Source organism: Amphiprion ocellaris, unplaced genomic scaffold (assembly GCF_022539595.1).
Source record: "Amphiprion ocellaris isolate individual 3 ecotype Okinawa unplaced genomic scaffold, ASM2253959v1 Aocel_unscaffolded150, whole genome shotgun sequence".
NCBI lineage: Eukaryota > Metazoa > Chordata > Actinopteri > Pomacentridae > Amphiprion > Amphiprion ocellaris.
The window spans coordinates 8,129-32,759 of record NW_026559312.1 but is presented as its reverse complement, the minus strand read 5'-3'; the positions used below and the strand labels follow the sequence as shown (position 1 = coordinate 32,759).

Genomic DNA, 24,631 nt, shown 5'->3' with positions numbered 1-24,631 from the left:
CTTCAGATCAGCTGAAACTTTGTGGCTCAGATTCAACTCAAGACGTTCTAAAAGTGTTTTTTAAAATAAACACACAGACTGAGAGTTTACAGTTTCCTAAAACGCACACAGAGTCGAATCACTAAACGCTGTCAGACAAACTGGTTTCATCTTTGTGTGGAGGCGAGAAAACGATCCTGGATGGATAAGACTGAAGCGTGTCGTAAACCAGATCCAGCTTCTCGGTGCTGCTAGCCTCCAGGGTTGTGTGATTTGTTCTTATTCCGGAAACACTTACTATGGTGATCTGATTCTGCAACCTCTCTCTGGCCTCCTCCTCCTCCTGCATCTTCTTCCTGTTCCCAGAAACACAGATCAGCAGCGTTAGGTCCGTTTACGTGTCCAACAGTCAACAAAAATGACAATAAATGTGCATCATTTATTGCCATCTTTATGATAAATGATAAATGATGTTGCCATCCAGATGTTTTCCAGCTGCCCACCTGTGCTCCTCGATCTGACGTTCCCTCTCGCGGTACCTCTTCTCTCGGTTCTCCTGCTCTTTCCTCTCCAGCTCCATTCGTTCCTCCTCGAAACGCTGCCGCTCTTCGGCCACCTTCCTCCTCTCCTCCTCCTTCCTCAGCTCCTCTTCACGCTGCAGCACAAACACAAGGAACGGATTTATCTTTTACTGACGCCTCAAACCAAGTTCTGCTCTGTTTGGACACTTCTCTTCAGGAAAACATCTGCAGGACATCTGGATGAAACATCTGGACCAAATGTCTGGACTGAACTGCTGGACCAAACATCTGGACCAAATGTCTGGACTGAACTGCTGGACCAAACATCTGGCCCAAACGTTTGGGCCAAACATCTGGACCTAACATCTGGACTGAACTTCTGGACCAAACATCTGGATCAAATGTCTGGACCTAACATCTGCAGAACATCTAAGACCAAACATAGGGACTGAACATCTGGACCAAAATGTCTGCTTCAAACATCTGGACCAAACATCTAGTAAAAATGTGTGGACCAAATGCTATTCATTAACAGCTGATAGTTGATAGTTTTGCATCTTTGTGGTTGTTTTGTGTCTCTTTCTATTTGTTTTGTATCTCTTTGTGGTAGCTTTGTGTCTCTTCCTATTTGTTTTGTATCTCTCTGTGGTAGTTGTGTGTCTCTGGTTGTTTTGTATCTCTTTGTGGTAGTTGTGTGTCTGTGGTTGTTTTGTATCTCTTTGTGGTAGTTGTGTGTCTCCTTCTATTTGTTTTGTATCTCTCTGTGGTAGTTGTGTGTCTCTGGTTGTTTTGTATCTCTTTGTGGTAGTTGTGTGTCTCTGGTTGTTTTGTATCTCTTTGTGGTAGTTGTGTGTCTCCTTCTATTTGTTTTGTATCTCTCTGTGGTAGTTGTGTGTCTGTGGTAGTTGTGCGTGTCTTTGTAGTTCTGTTGAGTCTTTTGTCAGTAGGTTTGTCTTCTTTGTGGCTGTTTTGCATGGAATTGTGGTCGTTTGCATGTTGTTGTGGTTGTTTTGTGTCTCTTTATGTCTCTGTGGTTGTATTGCATCTAGTTGTGGTAATTTTACGTGTCATTGTTGTAGTTTTGTATATCTGTGCTAGTGGTGTGTCTCTTTGTGGTGAGTTTGCGTCTCTTTATGACACTTTTAGGTCTTTATCTTCTAATTTGGCTCCACATTAAACTTCTTCTCCTTGGTTCTCTAGTTTTGCTCCACATTAAACCTCTTCTCCTTGGTTCTCTAGTTTTGTTCCACTCCTACCTTGGCCTGCTCCCAGAACTCCTCTCTATTGATCTTCTTCATCTCCACCTCAGCGTTGGTCTTCTCGTACACCGTTCCCTGCACCAGGAGAAGCAGACGTCAGGTTTCTGCAGTGTGTTTGTGCTTCTTAATGACATTATTCTTCTAGAAACAACCTCTACACATGACTGGTCTGTTTCTTGTTCTTCTGTGACACAGGTTTCCCAGTCTGAAGTGTTACTGATGTCATGTTGGTGTGTTTTCGTACCACGTCTCCGTGATCCTCCTCTCGGGTTTTCAGGCGGCTCAGGACTGGACTCGCCACCGCCGCCGTCCCATTGGTCATCCGCTGGCCGATGGCCGACGGGTCGATGTCGTCCAGACTGCTGGCGTTGACGGTGACTTCCACCCCCTGAAGGAAAAACACAACTGTTAACCACTGAGAGTCCTCTCACTTTGATTCAGCACTGATTAGATCTGAAGCAGTTTAGTTTCTGAGGTACAAAAAAAACTGGAAAGTTCCTGATTCTTGTGCAAACGACAGATTCACAGTTCAGTCACAGTTCTGTGTCTTTTTTGTTGGTTTTTACTTCTGAGCTAGTTTTGAGTTTCTTTGTCATTGATTTGCGTCTGTGTGGTTATTTTGTGTGTCTCTGTGGTTGTTTCATGTCTCTGAGATAATTTTGTTGTTTTGTGTGTCTTTGTGGTATTTTGTGTCTCTTAATGGTGGCTTTGCATCTCTTTGTGTTTGTTTTTGTATCTGTGTGGTTGTTTTATGTCTCTTTGAGGTAATTTTCTCTATAGTCGCTTTATGACAATTTTGCATCTAATTGTGGTCGTTTGCGTCTCTTTGTTGTTTTGTGTCTTTTTGCACTATCTTTGCATGTCTTTGTGAAAATGTGGCGTCTCTCTGAGGCTGTTTTGCGTCTATTTGTTTGTTGCAGTGGTTTTGTGCGTCACTGTCGACGTTTTGCATATTTTTTTGCACGTTTCGTTGGTATTCTTGCCAGTAAAGGACTTGTAGGACTCCAGGAAATTAATTTAAATCAACGTAGGTCCTCTGGAAGGCTAATTTAAAACGCTGTTGGTGTGATGAAGTCGATGCTGTGTGGGAGAGAAGAGAGCTGCCACTTACAATAATGACACTCCAGCACACACACACACACACACACACACACACACACACACACACACACACACACACACACACACAGCTTTCATCTATAAATACTGTGAGCAGGTGTCCAGGTGTGAAAACACTCAGGTTACTTTAAACAGGTTTGATCCTCCTCCAGCTTCTGATGCTGCATGAAAACAGCCCTTTATGAAACAAACATCACTTCCTGCTCGCCTTTTCACTGGATTCCTCTTGTTTTCTGACGCATCTGTGTGGGTTTCATTGCGTTGCCTTCATGTTATCTCACATGTCAAATATCTAAATATAGCATTTTCTATTCTAGCCTTTTTTTTTTTTTTGCTTCTTAGTGTTTGTTTGGTATCTCTTCGTGATGGATTTACTTGTCTTTAAAGTTGTTTTTGTGTCATTTTGAGGTCACTGTGTCTAATTGTGGTGGTCTTGTGTGTCTTTTTAGTGGTTTCATGTGACTTTGTGGTTGTTTCATTTCTAATTTTAGGTATCTTGGTCTCTTTTAGCATCTAATTTGGGAAATTCTGCATCTCTTGATGGTTGTTTTGTGTCTCTTTGTGAGGGATTTACTTGTCTTTAAGGTGTTTATGTAGATTTTTTGATAATTTTGCATCACATTTTGGTTGCTTTGTGTCTTTGAGGTTGTTTTATTTCTATTTATGGTGGTTTTGCAACTCAAATCAAGGTGTATTTTTGTGTCATTGTGGTTGTTTCACTTCAATTATGTCTCTCCTAATGGTCGTTTTGTGTCTCCTTCTGGTAATTTTGTGTCTCTTAGTGGTTGTTTTGTGTCTCTTTGAGGTCGCTGTGTCTAATTGTGGTTGTTTTGTGCGTCTTTTTAGTGGTTTCATGTGACTTTGTGGTTGTTTCGCATTTAATTCTAGGTATTTTGGTCTCTTTTAGCATCTAATTTGGAAAATTTTGCGTCTTTTTGAGGTCATTTTCTGTCTCTTTGTGGTAGTTTGTGTCTCTTTGTGGTCGTTTTGGATCTATAAGTGTTAGATTTGTGTGTCTTTGTGTTTGATTTGTGAATATTTATGGTGGTTTTCACTCTTTGAGGTGGTTTTGCAAGTCTTTGTGTCTGTTTTGAGTCTCTCTGTGGTAGTTTTGCATCAATGTGTGGTTATTTTGTGGTTGTTTTGTGTCTTTATGGTAATTTATTATCAAATTTTTCCTAATTTTGAAGTCACGTGAAACAAATTCCAAAAAATTGGCCCAAAAGTTGTTTACAAACGTGAACACAAAACAAATACTCAAGTAACTCATTCAGCTTCCAGTTATCTTTACGTTTTTCTCTTAGAACCTGATTTACGTCTGTAGAACTGCTGTTTGTTGTTTTGTTTTTTTATTTGGGGATATATTAACGTGTGGCTCTGACCTGGAAGAAGTCTGCGATGGTGGCGACGTGGCTCGCACAGGCACATTTCCTGGCATCCGGCACGTCTTCCCCGACCTGAAACAAGAAGAAATCAGTAAATTCACTAATTATTCTTCTTTTCCCGGAGACCAGACTGTGGAGGACATCTTCCCCCCTCGCTTTGCTCTCATTAGGGCTCGTTGAAACCGTTTTATTAGAACAAGCTGGACCAGATTCAGCAATCACAGCTCATTCACTGCAGCACAATGCAAAGCAGCAATTACAGAGGAACTGGTCTCCCAGGATTAAATACAATCTGTCCGATGCTTCTGCCACGTTTATTTGCACTTTTATTCTCATTTTTGGTGGTTTTGTGGCTGAGTTTGGCCTCGGTCTGGTGCTCTACTGGCTGTTAATGTTGCTCCCATTTAGCCAGCAGCCGTTATTTGCTGCTTTAATTACCAGAACGTCATTAGTTTTACTTCCTTGTTGAAATTTTCTGCTGCTCTTCTGGAACTGTGGTGAGAACTTCCAGTCCAGGCAGTGATTAAACATAATTTCCGGGTTGTTTTATTCCAGGAGGCCCCGCTGCTGTCAGGTTCAGACGGAGAAACGTTCGACGGATGGACTCAGATGCTCTTAAAACACTTTACTGGAGACTCTCGCTGCTCAGCGTCACAAATTATTCATTTCTTCCTGCTACATTTCCTCTTAATGTCTGCGCTCGATTACACAATGCCGCTGTTTATTTGCAGCTGAAAGGTCACGAGTTCTCAGCGATTTACGGCATCAGTTGTCTTATTAAAATCCTATTAAAGAAACAGTGAAGATCAACACAATCACATGAAAATCTGTCATTTTGTGATGTAAAAATATTCAAATTCAGGCTGATGCTTGAAATAAGCAGGAGAAATACAATATATGTACCCATGTTTATATATATCTATAAATACAGAGAGAGAGAATATAAGTGGAAATATTAATGCACATTGTTTTGTTGGTGTTTTTTAAATTTTAAAGGAACTTTTTAAAAGGCAGGTTTGAATTATTATAGAATTCACCAAAGTGACACCATTTATTCGAGGACGAAACTGTAAAAACAGACAGAATAATCAGATTTTCAGCCTTCAAACAGTCGAACTGATCATCTGTGACTCTCCGTTCGGGTGACTCAGCCCTGACCAACAGTCATGTGATAAAAGTTTTCAGCTGGCGGTGGTTCCACATAGCAGGACGGAGACTAGCATTGGAACAAATTAAGAATAATAGAATATCTTGAGTATGTAGAGCCTCCATTTTTTAACAGTAGTGGTAACACTCATGGACACTTGACATGGAGCAAATTATCAAATGGAGAAAATTCCTCTTGTGCTCAACAAAAAAACAATGTGAAGCACGGTGGTGGCACCATCGTGATGTGAAGCATGGTGGTGGCAGCATCATGATGTGAAACATGGTGGTGGTAGCATCATGATGTGAAGCATGGTGGTGGCAGCATCATGATGTGAAGCATGGTGGTGGCAGCATCATGATGTGAAACATGGTGGTGGTAGCATCATGATGTGAAGCATGGTGGTGGCAGCATCATGATGTGAAGCACGGTGGTGGCAGCATCATGATGTGAAGCATGGTGGTGGCAGCATCATGATGTGAAGCACGGTGGTGGCAGCATCATGATGTGAAGCATGGTGGTGGCAGCATCATGATGTGAAGCACGGTGGTGGCAGCATCATGATGTGAAGCACGGTGGTGGCAGCATCATGATGTGAAGCACGGTGGTGGCAGCATCATGATGTGAAGCATGGTGGTGGCAGCATCATGATGTGAAGCACGGTGATGACAGCATCATGATGTGAAGCACGGTGGTGGCAGCATCATGATGTGAAGCACGGTGGTGGCAGCATCATGATGTGAAGCACGGTGGTGGCAGCATCATGATGTGAAGCATGGTGGTGGCAGCATCATGATGTAAAGCATGGTGATGACAGCATCATGATGTGAAGCACGGTGGTGGCAGCATCATGATGTGAAGCATGGTGGTGGCAGCATCATGATGTGAAGCACGGTGGTGGTAGCATCATGATGTGAAGCATGGTGGTGGCAGCATCATGATGTGAAGCATGGTAGCAGCATCATGATATGAAGCATGGTGGTGGCAGCATCATGATGTGAAGCACGGTGGTGGCAGCATCATGATGTGAAGCACGGTGGTGGTAGCATCATGATGTGAAGCATGGTGGTGGCAGCATCATGATGTGAAGCATGGTGGCAGCATCATGATGTGAAGCATAAATGTACATATTTATTCTTGGTTTTTTGGTTTTTGTAAAATCCACAATTAAAGAAATTCTTATTTTATTAATATTTTATCTTATTTTAAATGACATACGGCATTCTAACTGTGTCCTGCAGCACAGAAGAGATGTTTTAGTTTCCTCTACTTCTAGTCCTGGTTCTTCTGTTTCCACAGAGCTGCAGGATTTTATACTGGAGTGAAAAATCACTGAAAATGTAACGGAAGTGAAATAAAATCTTCACAGAAGCTGCTGGAGCTGAGAGGGTTAAAGCTGCAGCAATTTACTTGAGTGCAGGACTTTGCTGAAACCAAGCTTTCAGAGCTGAAATCTTTATGTTAGATTTCATTCTGGCTGCTGTCAGTCAGAAGAAGAAGAGAAAAAAAACTCCTGGTGGAAATAAACTCAGCTGACCTGCCAGGACGACGACACTCAGCTGAAGAGTTTTACGAGATTCATCTTTTACTGAAGATGCTTTTTAAACATGCTCAGTTATTTTAACATACTGCCATCTATAGGCAAGATCTCCCAGCTACATTTCAATAATTTCATATTAAACAAGACGACGAGTTAACTGGACATTAAATTAGTTTCTTGGTTACAGTTAAACTGACTTCAGCACTGGAAGCAGATTTTTACTTATTCTAGGTTTGTTTAACTGTATGTCTAAAGATTGTGTTAAATATTTAGTTTTTCATTTGTTTTACTTTGCTTGTGAGACATGAAAATTGCGTATTTTTTTACCATTTGTTTAAAATCTGTTGTCTGAATAAGGTTTGCAGTACTTGATGTTTTAATAGGATAAGACAAGCTAAGCTACGCTAATCCAAGATAAGCTAAACCAAGGTAAGCTACGCTAATCCAAGATAAGATAAGCTAAACCAAGCTACGCTAAGCTAATCCCAGAAAACCTAAGCTATGCTGAGACAAGACAAGATAACCCAAGCTAAGCTAAAAAAAAAGATAGACTGAGTTAAAATTAGTTAAGGCAAGCTAAGATAAGTTGTGAAAAGATAACATAAGCTAAGACAAGCTAAACTAACATAACTTACGCTAAATTTAGACAGGACAAGTTAAGCTGAGATAAGTTAAACTACGATAATACAAGATAAGGTAGACTAAGATAAGCTGAGGTAAGACAAGGCAAGCTAAGCTAAGTTAAGCTAAGCTGAGACAAGGCAAGACAAGCTAGGCTAAGATAGGCGGAGCTAAGATAAGCTAAGGTAAGCTAAGACAAGACAAGCAAAGACAAGTGAAACTAAGCTTAACTAAGACGAGATAAGTTTAGCTAAGCTAAACTAAGATGAGATAAGTTTAGCTAAGCTAAACTAAGATAAGTTCAGCTAAGACAAGCTAAGCTAAGCTAAACTAAGATAAGCTATGATAAGATAAACTCAGACAAGAAAAGTTAAGCTGAGCTAAGACAAGCTAAACTATATGATAAGACAAGATAAGCTGGGCTAAGATAAGCTAAGACAAGAAGAGGCAAGACAAGGTAAGACAAGCTAAGCTAACCTAAGACAAGTTGACCTAAGGTATGCTAAAATAAGCTAAGCTAAACTAAGGTAACATAAGATAAGGCAAGGTAAGCTAAGCTAAGACTAGCTAGAGTAAGATAAGTTAAGCTAAAACAAGCAAAGCTAAGCTAAGACAACCTAAGCTAAGTTATAAGATGATGTTTAATTGATCCCTGGAAATCTGTAGTGTTACAACTGCAAAGGAAAGAACTGCAAAGTAATAAAAATAAATGAGAAAAACACATAAGCAGTGTTGAACAGAAGCTTTTATATGTAAAAAATCTAGATTTGGTATCTAGAAAATACTGATGTGCAGGACTATTCTAAAAACAGAAAAAACACTGATGTTATGCATAATAATATCTAAATGCACATGGAATGTGCATTTTATTCTTACTGTGTAAACATATAAAACTGAACTATACTTCCTGTAGGTGGCGCCAAAGTGATACCTGCTGCAGTAGTAATGTTCTCCGCCTGTAGGTGGCGCTAAAGTGAAACCTGCTACAGTAGTAACGTTCTCCGCCTGTAGGTGGCGCCAAAGTGAAACCTGCTGCAGTAGCAATGTTCTCCGCCTGTAGGTGGCGCCAAAGTGAAACCTGCTGCAGTAGTAACGTTCTCCGCCTGTAGGCGGCGCCAAAGTGAAACCTGCTGCTGTAGTAACGTTCCCCGCCTGTAGGTGGCGCTAAAGTGAAACCTGCTGCAGTAATAACGTTCTCCGCCTGTAGGTGGCGCTAAACTGAAACCTCCTGCAGTAGCAACGTTCTCCGCCTGTAGGGGGCGCCAAAGTGAAACCTGCTGCAGTAGCAACGTTCTCCGCCTGTAGATGGCGCCAAAGTGAAACCTGCTGCAGTAGTAACGTTCCCCACCTGTAAGTGGCGCCGTCAGAGTCAAACTGTTGTTCTTTTTGCTGCTGAGGCTGCAGATCTGAACGGAACCTGCTTCTAGATAAAGTGCTAATTTAAAGACGCTGGCATTTGCGGTTCCGTGACTCACCCAGTTGATGAGGATGTATCGTGGCAGAGCGGCGCTGGGTTCCTTCAGGCTGCAGAACCCGTACATCACCCGGCCGTTGTCAAAGGTCAGCGTAATCTCCTGCAAACCTCCTCCTGCAGCAAGAACAAGAGAATAAATTACTGCTGGTGAACGACATTCCCACGACACCGGAGAACGTTCCCACAACACTGGAGAACGTCACCTACAAGTTCTAATAGATCTCCAAAAGAAAATGTTTCAGTCAAATGTTCCAAGAATGTCATTAAGATATATTATCTTCAAGTAACGTCAACATTCAGAGGATGTTGTCAGGAACACAGATGATGTTCCATGATGACAGAGAAGGGACATTCTCAAAGCAACATTTCAAAAAACGCTTTCCAGAAGCTATTAAGTCCACAGAAGACGTTCCTGTACCGCAATATAGATTAACAAAGGTGGAACATTCTGTCCACAATGTTCTGAGAGTGTTTTGGGGATGTTGTTGAAGAACATGTTATAGAACGTTCCTCTATAAAAGACTATTGCAATGTTCCATGATAACAAAGAAGGAATGTTCTCATCCCAACAAAGGTAGAACATTCTGCTTACAATGTTCTGAAGATGTTTTGGAGGTGTTGTCAAGGGAACACATTTTAGAACATTTAGACGTTTCACCAATGATCACGAAAGAAGAACACTCCTAAACCAAAAGTCAGAAAAAACAACATTTACAAAATGTTTTCAGGATGTTTCAGAATGTGGAACATTCTGCCTACAATGTTTTGGGGACGTTGTCGAAGGAACACATTATAGAATGTTCCTCTATAAGATGTTTCCACAACAAAAACAATGGAAGAACATCCATAAACCAACATCGATGTTTCAGAACGTTTTTTATACAGAACATTCTAAAATGTTCCTGTAAAATGATAAATTAATGGCAGAACATTTCAGCGTTTTTGAAGGAACACATTATAGAATGTTCTTCCATAAAACATTCTCATGATGTTCTATGAAAACAAAGCAAGAACTTTCTCATACTAACATTCACAAAATGTTGTCCAAATGTAATCAAGGCCACAGATGACCAAAGGTGGAACATTCTGTCTACAATGTTCTGAGGATGTTTTGGAGATGTTGTCGAGGGAATACATTTTAGAACATCCCTCTGTAAGACGTTTCCCCAATGATCATGAAGAAAGAATGTTCCTAAACCCAAATCCGGAAAAAACAGCATTTACAAAATGTTTTCAGGATGTTTCAGAATCTTTTTCATACAAAACGTTTTGTAATGTTCCTGTAATGTGATAAATTAATGGCACAACATTTTACTTTTTTGTTGAGAGAACACATTGTGGAACGTTGTTTTAATGACTTTTTCACAATAGTGGAACATTCTGTCTGAAACGTTCGGAGGATGTTGTTGAGGAACACGTTACAGAAAGTTCTATAAAACACTATTGCAACGTTCTATGATAATAAAGGAAGAATGTTTGGAAACCAACGTCTGGAAACAACAGCATTTAGAAAACGTTTTCAAGATGTTTCAGAATCTTTTTCATACAGAACATTTATAACGTTCCTTTAATGTGATAAATTAACAAAGGTGGAACGTTCTGTCCACAATGTTCTAAAAGTGTTTTGGGGCTGTTCTATAAAACACTATTGGAACGTTCCATGATAACAAAGGAAGAACGTTCTCATATAAACATTCAGAAGATGTTTTCTACAGAACGTTGTAGAATTTGTCTACAGTGTGATAAATGTAGAACATTTAACCTTTTTGCTGAGGGAACACATTATAGAACATTCTCTTTGTGACTTTTACACGACAGTGGAATATTCTGTCTGCAATATTCTGTAGATGTTTTGGTGATGTTCTTTAAAACGCTCTCATGATGTTCCATGACAACAAAGGAGGAACGTTCTCATACCAACAGAAAATGGTTTCCAAATGTTCTTTATACAGAACGTTTCATAACCTTCCTGTAATGTAACATATTGAAGGTCTTCTAGAAGACGTTTCCACATGTTCTAGCAAAAGATAGATGTTCTCAGCGCAACATTCGAAAAACGTTTTCAAGATGTTAAGATCTCAGATGACAGAACGTTCTTTATAGGACGTTCCTGTGCCATAAAATATTAACAAAACGTTCTGTCTGCACTGTTTTGAGGACGTTTTGGGGATGTAGTTGAGGAAACACATTATAGAATCTAAAAAAAATGTTCCCACAATGTTCCACAATATTACATGATCACAAAGGAGGAACATCCTCAAACCAAAATTTTAAAAAAGTTTTCCAGATGTAACATTTTAGAATGCTCCTGTGATGTAATATATTAAAGATAGAATATTTTCAGTTTGTGCTGAGGGAACACATTATAGAACGTTCTTCTATGAGACGTTTCCACAATGATAAGAAAGGAAGGATGTTCTCAATGCAAGATGTTATCGAGGCGTCAGACGACAGAACGTTCTTTATAAGATGTGCCTGTATTGTGGTATATTGACAAAGGTGGAACATTCTGAGAAAAGAACACATTACAGAATCTATAAAACATTCTCAAAAAACAGCTTGAGAACATCTTTAGTTAGCCTACTTTTACTAAATATAAGTAGAACTTTCTCAGAACATTTGTGGAACGGTTTGGAATGTGTAATACCAACCAAACACCTTGACCACCAAGAATTCCAAAAAAAAACAACTAGTTTACGTTGGTTCTAGACTTTTAAAATGTTTTTTAAAAATAATGACAGAAATTCACATTCTGTTGATCTTTTTTCCTTTAACTGCATCATTATAACTGTCATTCTGCACACAAGACATTTCTGAGTTCCCTTTACTTATATCTATAGTTGTTCTGTTTCTATCGAGGTTCAAGACTTTATATTGCAGTAAAAAAAGAACCTACAGTGACTAAAAATGCGACTAAGGAGCAAAAAAGAACCAGAAACTGCTCAGTTCATGAGCAAAAATGTAGGAAACAACAACAATGTTCCACCACGGCCCACCTTCTCATTCAGTGGTTTTTATTCATTACTCCGCCAAGGAACTGCGGAGTTATGTGACAATCGCTGTTGGTTTGTCTGTCCGTCTGTCTGTGCACAACATTACTCAAAAATGGACTAACGGATTTGGATGAAATGTTCAGGAAAGGTCAGAAATGATCCCTGAAATGTTGCACACAGAAAGATTCACAGATTAACAGACGGACAAACCAGCGCCAATCGTCACAGAATTTTGCCACATTCCTTGGTGGAGTAATGAAAGAAATTCAGTTTTTGTGGATATTTTCTCATAAATTACATCATTATAACTGTGTCATTCTGCACACACGACATTTCTGACTTGCGTCTACTTTTAGTCATAGTTGTTCTGTTTCTATTGAGATTCAAGATTTTATATTGCAGTGAAAAAAGAACCCACAGTGACTAAAAATGAAACTAAGGAGCAAAAAAGCATCAGAAACTGCTCAGTTTATGAACAACAATGTAGGAAACAATCACCATACACATGAAATTTGGTTAACCCTAACCCTACTGACGACGTCTAAACTATGAAGGGATACATATGGAATTATCTAGGAAACAAAAAGTGTTACACAAACCAGAATATGTTTTATATTTTAGATTCTTTGATGGCAGCTTTGCACTCTTGGCATTCTATCAGTGAGCTTAAATACAAACAGATCTCAGATTAAAATGAACACAAACGGGCTGCATGAAGCTGTTAAATGAGGACTTCAGGAATAAAACTGATAATAATCACATAAAATCACATATTTTACTGTAACCAACAGATGGCACATGATTTTCTAATCATCCTTCTACACGTTGACGTGCAGCGGAGTCATTTTTGGTGGTTGGTTTGCGGCACAGAACGCTGAAGGCCTTCCAGCCTGTTAGCTCTGAGCCTCCGATTAGAATCGTGTTCTCCACAGATGTTCTGCACAGATACAGATACAAACATCGGCTCTGATTCCTCCGAGGTTTTCTGAGCTGCGCTTCCTTTCGGCTGCTGCTGAAATATTCAGACATGAAGGAAACTCAGAACGAATGCTGCCGGTTCCGTTATTGTTATAAAAAATACGACAAGAGTTTTATTGTGAAGTGACCTAAGGAGTTTCTGTGAGACGTCGTGTTGATAAAGTTAAAGCACCATCTAGTGGTGGAGGAGGTGAAATGCCAGGTGACACAGTTACTGTATCTGTAGCCTTCAAAACATCAGAGGAAATTATGAAAACACCACTGCTAATAAACATTAACGTGAAAGTTACTGTCAGGTAGGGATCAACGACTACTGATGCATTCTTAGATTATTGGTATCATTACGTTTATTCACCAATTATCGCAAAATCTAAAAATGTTTTGGTTCAGATTTCTCTCCCTCTAGTCACGCTGCGGTCTCAACAATGTCCCGCCCACAGTGCTCTCTGATTGGCTGCTACATGGCTCAAGGAACAGCCAATCACGAAAATCGTTTGTTTACACAGAGACAGACGAGAGCTTTTTCAGAGCAGAGCAGCTCCGGTAAATTAGAAAACTGTAAATCATTTTCACGTTCAGTAAAATCATAGAAAAATATTTAAATGTACATACTGACAATAAAAAGGGCCACAAGTGGAAGAAAATCAGTATTTTTACAAATAATAATTTGCTCCTTTACAGTGTTAACCACAACATTTCAGTCTTTAAATGAGTAAAATCTAAATTAAAAAAATGGCAAATAATTTTAATATCTACTAAAATCTCAGAGAAAAAGCACACATTTCCATGTTAACTGATAAAGAAAAGGGCAAAAGTTACAGAAATCTGTATTTTTATAAATAGTATTTTACAAGAAGCTATTTTACAATGTGTGACCATAAAACTAAGCAATTTTTACTGTGTTTTTATCATCAAAAGTACTATTATTTTACAGATGGTGTTGGGAGGAGGTTGGGGTAGATGGAAGGGTTCATAAAACATGGGAGCTTTATTTCTTTTAACCTGTTTATTGTTGAAGCGGAAAGTGTTTGATATATGAAGCTAAAATTTCACAAATATCTTTATAAATATACTAGGGCTGGGACTTTAACGCGTTAATTTTGATTAATTAATTACCGCGAAAATAACGCGTTTAAAATAACGCAATTAATTGCACCCTCCTCAGTTCCCTCATTTCTGGCACACCAGTAACTCTGATGAACACTCCAGCCCAGCAGGTGGCGGTAATGAACCTAAAGTCTGTTTGTAGCCATGAAGAAGAAGCACAGGAAGCACTGAGTGAAGTCAGGCTCTGGTGAACAGTGAAGGAAGACGAGATTGAGCTTGTTGGGCAGAAGGTTTTCTTTTAAAAATCTTCCTGATGGCAGCTTGGATAAACGCCTGGTTGTGTGTAAATTGTACAACAAAGAGTTTTCTGATCACTGCGTCACTTCAAGCTGACGGTATCACCTCAATGTAAAACATGTTGCTGTTAGCACCAGAGCTAACGTTAGCTACGAGTCATGCTAACAGCTAATGGTGTAGCCATCCCATAATAGACCACTTTTCTAGACAGTGCTTGAGTTTACAGAAAGTCTTAAAATGTTGAATAAAGTCGCTACAATTGCACTTAGATTAGCAGTAATCTGTGAATGTAGCAGACAGATGAAAAATGCAGATAAATAGAAATGAAACATTTTTGTGGTTTAAGTTTTTACTCCGTCGAGGCTCTGCCTCCTTGAAGGAGGAATAACCTAAACAATAAAAATATCTCTTTTAATAACTTAATTATAAACTTTTTGTTTACAAAAAAATTTCATAAATAAAAATTGATATTCCTATAAAAAAGAACCATCAGAATTCCACCATTTATCAGACCCAGCAAAGATGAAAACAGAATGAATCTCTGGATTTTCAACTTTCTGAAGCTCCTTGAACTACTTATGCTGATTTTATGTGCCATACAGTGGAAAAGACAACTAAATTCAGGCTTTAAGTCATCAAAATCACTTTTTTCTATATGTTCCATTTTCCTTTTTTAAAATAAATTTTAAATTATAAACACATATATGTCTATTCATTGATTCAACTGTCAACCACAATTTTATTTGAATTGAAAAACTTCACTTACTGTGTCAAATATTGCTATTTGACAAAACTGCAATTATTGCGATTAATTAATTACAAAGCCTGTAATTAATTAGATTAAATTTTTTAATCGCGTCCCACCACTAAAATATACATATTTTATGCTAACACGGTTAACGGAGTAAAAATACATAAATGTACATGTTGACTAAAAAAAGGCCAAAAGAGGAAGAAAATCTGTATTTTTACAATTAATAATTTACAAAAAGTTATATTACAATATGTGACTGCAAAATTCAACAATTTTTTACCGTATTTAAATGAGCAAAAATGTCATTATTTTACAGATAGTTGATGTTGGGAGGAGGTTGGGACAGATGGAAGGGTTCACAAAACATGGGAGCTTTAGTTCTGTTTATTATTGTTGTGGAAAGTATTTGATATATGAAGCAAAAATTTCACAAATATCTTTATAAATATCCATATTTTTTGCTAACACTGTAACTTGAGTAACTCCTAAAACATGCATGTAAAAAATAAGTATTATAAAAAAGTAAATTTAATATTTAACAAAATCACAGAAAACATATAAATTTACGTCTTTTTTTTAAAAGCCCCAAATTGAAGAAATCTGTAGTTTTACAAATATTAATTTACAAAAAGTTATTTTACAATGTGTGACCATAAAATTATACAATTTTGACTGCATTTAAATCAGCAAAAATTGAATTATTTTACAGACAGTTGGTGTTGGGAGGAGGTTGGGGTGGTTGGAAGGGTTCACAAAACATGGGAGCTTTATTTCTGTTCACAAATATCTGTATAAATATCCATCCACCTTCATTTAGTCCATTTATTTGTTTAGAAACACCTGCTGTGGTCAACGAACCAGCGCTAAAATCCACATTTACACTCAAATTAAAGCCCTATTGTCAAGTGACTGTGAATTATTCATTATGCAAACCAGCTGCGCTCTTACGGACATAATAAAAGTGATTAATTTGGCTAAAATTAGCAGAAATTGGAGGCGTTTAAGCTTCAACTCCATTATCACACAACCAACACGATAATGCAGCGACATTATTACTGTCTGCTGCAGCATTAATGCGTAATAATCATCATCAGTGATAATAAATCTCTGCAGACGAAGCACGATTGTTTTTTTTACCCACAGAGCGGCAGCAGAACCTGCAGAGCTCATCAGATTTATGATCACATTTTCATTAGAACCACAGCGAGATGTCACAATAAGAGAAGAAAAACTCACCTCCGGATGCTGCCAGCGTCAAGTCGTTGGTGTCATCCTCATATGTGTACAAGGCCCTGAAAACACACAAAAAACACCTGTTAGACACACAATACAAGTTAATAAAGCTTAAAAATGAATAAAAACATGACGTGAAAACGCAAAAGAAGAGGCAAAAACCCCAAAGCAAGACACAAGAACGGGAAGTGTTGACTGATAATAATAAAAAATTTCATCAACAGGAGAAAAAAATGTGAAATTAAGACATTTCTGATGCAGAAAAGCAACAAATTGGTGCTTCAAAACCCTCCAGAATACAGAAAACAAAGTGTTTACAGAGGCAGCTAACGGCTAACTACAAGCTAACTGTGTGTGTTTTTGTTGTCTGAAGTCAGAAAATGAATAAAATTAAATACAAGAGACGTAACAAAGCTTGAACACAGCTTCACCCGATGATTTGCTTTTTCACATTTCTACTGAAAATATCATGTCCAGAAGTATTAATACCCATTGAAACTGTGACAAAATCTGGAGAAAATGCAGGTTCTATATGCAGTGGTGACTTTTATGCTGTAAAAAGTATAAATTCTTCAAAATATGTTGAGATCTAGACAACAAAATAAAGTTTTTCATCAGTATATAGAAACATGTCATCAGCATATGTGGAAACCATCTAGTGCCAATGAGAGAAATGTCTAAAGATAGTTATACTCATTGAAATTGTTGCAAAATTTTGAGAAAATGCAGATGCTATATGCAGTGGTGCCTTTGTTATAAAAAAAAAGTAAAAACTGCAAAATATGTTGAGAACTAGAGAGCAAAATAAAGTTTTTCATCAATGTATAGAAAAGTGCCATCAGCATACGTGGAAACCATCTAGTGCCAATGAGAGAAATGTCTAAAAAATAGCTATACTCCTTGAAATTGTTGCAAAATCTTGAGAAAATGCAGATTTTATATCATCTGAAATGTTCAAGAGCTGTACAGTGGTGACTTTTAGGCTGTAAAAAGTATAAATTCTGCTAAATATGTTGAGAACTTTTTTTTTTTTTTTCAATTTTTTGATAGATTCCGCATTTTCTATTTTTGGTTAAATTACTGATAAAAACTACTAAAATGACAGAAAAAAGTATTAATTTACGTTAATCTTCAAAACAACAAATGGGAAAAACTTTAAATAAATTCCACATTGAATTCTCAATTTTCACCAAAGACAATTTTGTTCTTTTACTGAGTTTGACTGCAAAATTACACAGTTTTTACTGTAGATTTTGCAGGTAACGGTTGTTATTTGAAAGAAAAATTATATATATAAAGGCTAGTTATTTTACAGATGTCCCCCATTTTGTAAATTACACATAAAAACCAGTAAAAATAAAGATTTTTAATTTTTTTTTACGTTTACTCTAGAAAACTGGAAACAACATTAGTCATTTTTACAGATTTTTGTAAATTACAGATGAAAACTAGGAAAATTACTGAAAATAATACCCCAGAAAACAAGACAAACTGTAAGTAAAGTTAAATTTCTCTAAAAAGAATTAAGAGAAATTTGCTCTTTTACAGTGTTTGACCACAAAATCACACCATTTTAGTGTATTTAAATCAGCATAAAATAGCAATCTTTTGCAGGTGAGAATTACTGAAAATAATAATAATTTACATGTTTAGCCTAAAAAAACAGGACAAACTGTATTGCTAAAATTCTCTATTTTTTTTACCAAAGAAAAATCTGTTCTTTGTGTTTGATACTAAAATTATGTGATTTTTACTGCTTTTAAATCAGAAAAAAAACATTTTTTTTAACAGATAATTGCTGTTATTTGAAAGAACAATTATGCACATCAAGGTTTAAAAAATACTGTTTTTACAGATGAAAACTAGTAAAAATATTTTAAATAAAAGCAGGAAAAACTGTAAACAATGTAAATAACAAAAACATGTTTTTTTCTTTTACAGTGTTTTATAACACTACACTGTTTTCATGGTATATAAATCAGACAAAAAATAAAATTATTTTACAATTTGTCATTTGAAAAAAAGAAGCTTGAAAAATGGTTGATAATTATTTTAACTGTTATTTTACAGATTATCTTGGTTTTTAAAAAATACAGATAACTAATAATAATAAATTAGAGAAAGCATCAATTTACATGTTGATTGTAAACAACAACAACAAATTATAAAAAGATATTGTCCACATCAAATATCTGCAGTTTCTAAATATATCTTTGTTCTTTTTTACATGGGATCTGGTTGGAGGTCATTAACCGCCACAGAAGTCTTTGTCATGGTGCCACTTCAGCAGCTAAACCCCCACTGTACTACAAGGGACTCTGAAAATATTCATAGTATGAAGATAAAACTCTGCTTGACTTCATTAAATTTACTAAACTTACTGTAGATAAAGAAAATCAGCTGATTCTGAGGACTTTAAGTGGAAGGACTCGGGTCTGAAGCTGCTGTTTGAAGCTAATTTTTCCAAAATGAAAAAGGTTTCAGCTGCTTTTGCTGCTTTGTTTACATCAGTGGAGGTAAAGAATTCAGCTTTAATCACACAAACCTGTTTTTATTTATTCTAAATCCAGCTGCTAACCTGCCTGGCTGCGAGTTTACTGGACCTCAGACGGGTTTTCTGTAATATTAGATCACAGAAGATTAAATATTGGGAGTTTTACGACCCGTAGAAGCCTTAAAGGTGATGTTTGTTGTTTATTTCCTCAGTAAACGGTGTGTTTCTGTGTTTTCTGTGTGACGGAGAGTCTGGTTTAGAAGCTGTGAGTCCAGCTGTTGCAGCACAAACACTGTTCACCTGGTGTGGTTTGTGTGTGTGTGTGTGTGTTGACATGTGTTTTTACGAGTGTGTGTTGACGTGTGTGTGTGTTGACGTGTGTGTTTTTATGAGTGTGTGTTTTGCCCTTCACCTCCCCTCACTCCATTCCCGCTTCCCTCGGGTCACGTTACCGGGACAACGGTGGGGGGATGCTGCCTGGTTGCCACGGTGACACTCCCAGTAGGGGAAGCTGGTTTGCTCTGGCAACCTCCTTTTATATTTATTTATTTATTTATTTATTTATCTGTAAGCAGCCGGTTCAGACGCTGCGGGATCAAATCACAGAAAACAGCAGCTGGAGGCAAAATTTCCTGTAAAACTAAAAAACTTCTGCAGCCGCGATTGAGTTTTGGTGGATTATTTTTTACAGTGTTGAGCTGAAGAGGATTCAGTGAATCAATGAAACAGATTCAGTCCAGAACATCATCATCATCATCATCAGTGTCCAATCAGGACAAAGCTTTCGTCTTAAAAACACAAATTTACATAATTTATTCGCATTTATTCATTATTCATTATTCATTCATTATTCATATTTTATTTCTAAAAGGAGTAAACGTAAATAAACAAACAACAAACAAAAACATTAGCTGTTCATCGAAAGAAAAAAATGTGCATATTAAGGCTTGAAAAATGTCATTTTATCATATTTCTATGCATTTTATTAATTTCTGACATTTTAACAATAATTTCAGACTTTTTATTGTTTTCAAACATTTATCCTATTTGAAGACATCTTATTAATAATTTTCAGAATTTTTATAATTGTTTCCAACATTTTATCATATATTTTTTTTTACATTTTAATATTTTCAGATTTTTTATTAATGTTTTCCAGCATCTTATCATATTTTTTTAGATATTTTTAATTTTCAGATATTTTATTAATTTTTCAAACATTTTAATATTTTCTGACATTTTATTTATTTTATTATTATTATTATTATTATTATTATTATTATTATTATTATTATTATTATTATTATTATTATTATTAATAATAATAATAATAATAATAATAATAATAATAATAATAATTTTCTGATTTTTTTAAATTAATGTTTTCCAACATTTTATGATAGTTTTTAGACATTTTCATATTTTGTGACATTTTATTCCTAATAATTTCAGAATTTTTATGAATAAAAAAGTTCATTATTTTATATTTTTAAACATTTTCAGTTTTAGACATTTTATTAATTGTCATTTTCAGAGTTTTTATCAATATATTTTTAAAAATATTTTATATTTTCAGTTTTTTTTTCCCATTTTCTGACACTCTATCATATCAGTTATTATATATATATATATATATATATATTTTTTTTTTTTTTAAGGAAAAACTGCATCTGGTGTTTCTTGTTTTTCTTCATTGTCTGACTCTTAAAGTGCAGCTGAAATTTGTTCAACAACAACAGGCTGATATTCGTCTGGAGGGAGTTTCAGACGAACGCTTCCCTCCCGGGTTCTTTAATAACCGGAGGGACGAGAGAAATATGTGAAGGAATGGAAGAGAGACAGAAGCAGATACCCTGAGGAACCCTGAGGAACCCTGAGGAACCCTGAGGAACCCTGAGGAACCCTGAGGAACCCTGAGGAAACCTGAGGAAACCTGGGGGACGGTGGAGTTTGCGGTCGGATGATTTATGGAGCAGGAAACCGACGAGGTGACTTCATGAGAAAACAATGAGAGCGGGTCTGGGAATGTAAAGAATCTGCTGCTGAGCTGATGAGCAACACGAGGAGGAAAAACAACACGATGAGGAGGAGGTTTTAGCGCCACCTGGAGGCTCCTTCAGGATGAACTGAAATAAACTCTGACATGAATCCAACGTGTGGGAGTTTTAGTTCTGAGCAGGTAAACATTGGTTGAGAAAAATCTCCCACACAGAAGACAGAAGACGTCCTTAAGCGGCAGGAAACAGGAAATCAGAGCAACAGCCAAGATGACAAGCAGTTTCTTTATAAAATGAAACGACTACGAGTAATTTTTTTATTTGTAGATTGTTGTTTGAGCAATAAAATGTTCTTCAGTGTTTCTCAAAATCTCAACATAATGTCCTAAAATGTCTCCAAAACCCCAAAGATATTCAGTTTAACGTCACACATTGGAAAAAAAATGAGCATTTCTAAGACAGTTTTAACTTAAATTTACTGTTTTATTACAGATTTCTCATGTTTTGTTAAATTACAGATAACATCCAGTAAAATTACAGATAAATGTATTAATTTACACAATAACACGCTAACAACAGATCAAAACATTTCATTACTTCACAGATATTTACTGTTATTTTATAGATTTTCTCGTGTTTTGTTAAATTACAGATATCTCGTAAAATCACACATAAAAAGTGTTATTTTACACGATAACTGTAAAGAAAAGGCAGAAACTGTAAGTAATTTCCACATTTTAAAAAAATCTAGATTTTTTGATGGTGATTTGTTATTTTTAAATGTCAAATTGTAAAGTTACACTATTTTTTTTACTGTATTTAATTCAGCAAAAACTAAAAAAATGAAAAAAAAATCTGTAATTTTTTATTTATTTTAAAACATAATTCTAAAGTTACGTTATTTTTTCTATTATATTTAATTCAGCAAAAACCATATTGGATTTTTTAAACAAGTATTTGCTGTTATTTAAAAGAAAAATTTGTACATTAAGTCTTAAACATATTTTAAATTCCTGATATTTTATTTTTGCCGTTTTACTTAATTAGTAAAATTACAGAAAAAAAGGACTTATTTACATGCTTTAAAAACAAAACAAAACTGTAAATAATGTCGATGTCAAAAATCTCTATTTTTTTATTTTTCAAAAAGGTGATTTGATATTTTAAAATGCCAAAATCTAAAGTTACACTATTTTTTTCACCATATTTAATTCAGAAAAAAATAATTACAGATATTTGTTCTTTAAAATGAAAAATATGGATATTATGGACAAAATAAAAAATAAAATTATATTGTTTGTATTCACTGTTTTATTTACTATTTTATTTTCCCTGTTTTGTTTAATTACATATACCATCCAGCAAAATTACAGTAAATTGTATTAATTTATATGTAAACTAGAAATAAAAAAAGTAATTTTGTTAAATTACAGATAATATCTAGTAAAATCACTAAATAAAAGTTTTAATTTACAAACTGTAAATAATTTCCACATCAAAACGATCATTAACCACCATAGAAGACTTTGTCATGGTGCCCGCTGCTAGCTAATAATAAAATATGTAATATATTAATATAATTTTTAAAATACTGATTTTGAAACTGTAATTATTAGTAAAAATCACAGGGAAAAAAGCACAGTAACAAAAAATAAAAGTGAAGCTAACCGGACTTCCAAAACCTCAGGTACATTTTCAAGTCAATTGTCAAATGTGAAAGCTGAATAAAAATGTTTTGCCTGTAAAATCAATGAATAATTCTGATAAATAACCAGTTTCCTGCTTGTAAACAGTGTCTTTCTGGAAGCTCTAATAGATCAGAAATGGTGCTAAGAGGAATACTGCGACAAAAGTGAGTAAATAACCATGCTTGCAGACAATTCTTTGCTAAAGTACATAAACAGTTAACTTGAGTTTGGTTTAAAGCAAAATTGATGATATTTATGTCATCATTCAGCTCAGGTTTACAGGAATTCAACCACAGTCATCATGATTCATCCTCAGCGGAGTCTGAAAGTCTGAATAATTCCAACTGAAACTGGTCGGGAGCAAACGAGAAGGAAAACGAAGGACAAAAGGACGTGAGTCTGCATTAAATAATAATGAGGAAAGATGGATTCCCTGGTAAAGGCCTCCCTGGAGGGCAACGATGGGATGTTACAGATATTTACAGGTCCAGAAAGACAAACTGCCTCGAAAATAACACCAAATACCAGAGCAGAGGAACATTTCATCTATTTCTGGGCTTTGAAAGAAGCAGTCACATTCCTGGACGGGGTTCATATTACTGAAATCTGGGACTTTTAATAAAGAACAAAAGTCTGACCAGCTCTTTTTTCGTTAAGCCACATTGTCCCAGAATGAGACTGAACACATCCATATTTCAGAGGCATTCTTTGCTTTGCCACACAGACAGAGGTCGTCCAGCGGCCACATCTCAAACAAAACCAGCATCAGGATGTGAATTCAAGCAGCGACGGGAAGAAAAGGCAGCGAGAGGATTCAAAAGATTAAAAGCTCGTGTATTCTAGAAATGAGACGAAATTGGGATGACGTTTGGGCAGAACTGGCAGCACTTCGGTTTTGTTCTTACATCCACTTCTAAAGACCATGTGGAGCATTACAGTCTGAAGACTCTTTTAACCCCTAATTTTCCTGGAACCATTAAAACACAAGTTGTTGTCATGCTTTTGGTTCTTTCATAGGTTTATTAAAGGTCTTTTGGGCTAGAAATATACATACAGCAAAGCTAATGCGGTGAAATGCCATTTGGTCATTTTCACCTCAATGATTTTGGTTTCCGTCCACAACTTTCTGCTTTATCTTCGACTCTTCTTGGTTCAGTTCAACTAAATTCATTGTCTTTCTGACTCTGACTTGTTCTTCAGGTCCTTGATGGGTTAAGTCAGGACTTTGGGGAAACCAGTCTAGAGCCTTCATTCTAGTCTGATTGAACCATTTCTTTACCACTTTGATGTGTGTTTGGACTCACTAACCCTGTGTCCAAGATCAACCTTCTGTTATTCAGTTTACTTTGTGTAAAGCTCCAGTTCCACAGAGCATGATACTGCCACCACCATGCTTGATGGTAGGTTTGGTGCTCTTGGTGTTAAAAAAAGATCAGACGACAGACAGTCTGAAACTAGTCCTCATACAGGACCAGATCCAGAGTAAAATAAATCCTAAACCAACTTTAAATCACATCCAAAACCAGGAGAACTAAGACTGAAACCAAACATAAACTAGTCCCAAGAAAGTCCTGAACCAGTCCAACATACAGTCTGAAACCAGTCCAGAAGCTCTTCTAGAACATGATACTGCCACCACCATGCTAGATGGTAGGTTTGGTGTTCTTGGGGATAAAGGCCTCACCTTTTCTCCTCCAAACAGATTTCTGCTCAGTTTTTCTTCCCTCTGACCACAGAACTTTCCTCCAGAAGGTCTTTTCTTTGTCCGTGTGATCAGCAGCAAACTTGAGTGGAGCTTTAAGGTTCTGCTTCTAGAGGAAGAACTTCCTTCTTCATGGATCCTCTCAGCTCATGTTGATGTAAAACCCTGTGGACACTGACAGCTGTGTTCCAGCAGCTTCTCATTCATTCAGACCTGCTTTCTGATGATTCTTGGTCGACTCTTGACCTTCCTGACCAATCGTCTCTCAGCAGCAGGTGGTAATTTGTGCTTTGTTTCTGATTTTGGCAGCAACTCAACTGGGCCATAAATTTTTTGGTGCGAGATTTGGGATCTGAAGCTGCTTTGAAATGGTACCGAGGGACTTTCTTGACTTGTTTCAGTC

The 24,631-nt window shown here is 36.5% G+C and overlaps 1 protein-coding gene across 1 annotated transcript; it reads right to left on the bottom strand.

Moving 5' to 3' along the window:
* Positions 1–106: 106 nt before the first annotated feature.
* dbn1 (drebrin 1) lies at positions 107–16,552 on the bottom strand (the record flags this gene model as incomplete). The annotated part of the gene is made up of 7 exons (XM_055008756.1): positions 107–335; positions 483–634; positions 1,757–1,834; positions 2,004–2,147; positions 4,261–4,335; positions 9,047–9,159; positions 16,351–16,552. Coding segments are annotated over 7 exons (978 nt in total), but the record flags the coding sequence as incomplete, so codon positions are not given.
* Positions 16,553–24,631: the final 8,079 nt, after the last annotated feature.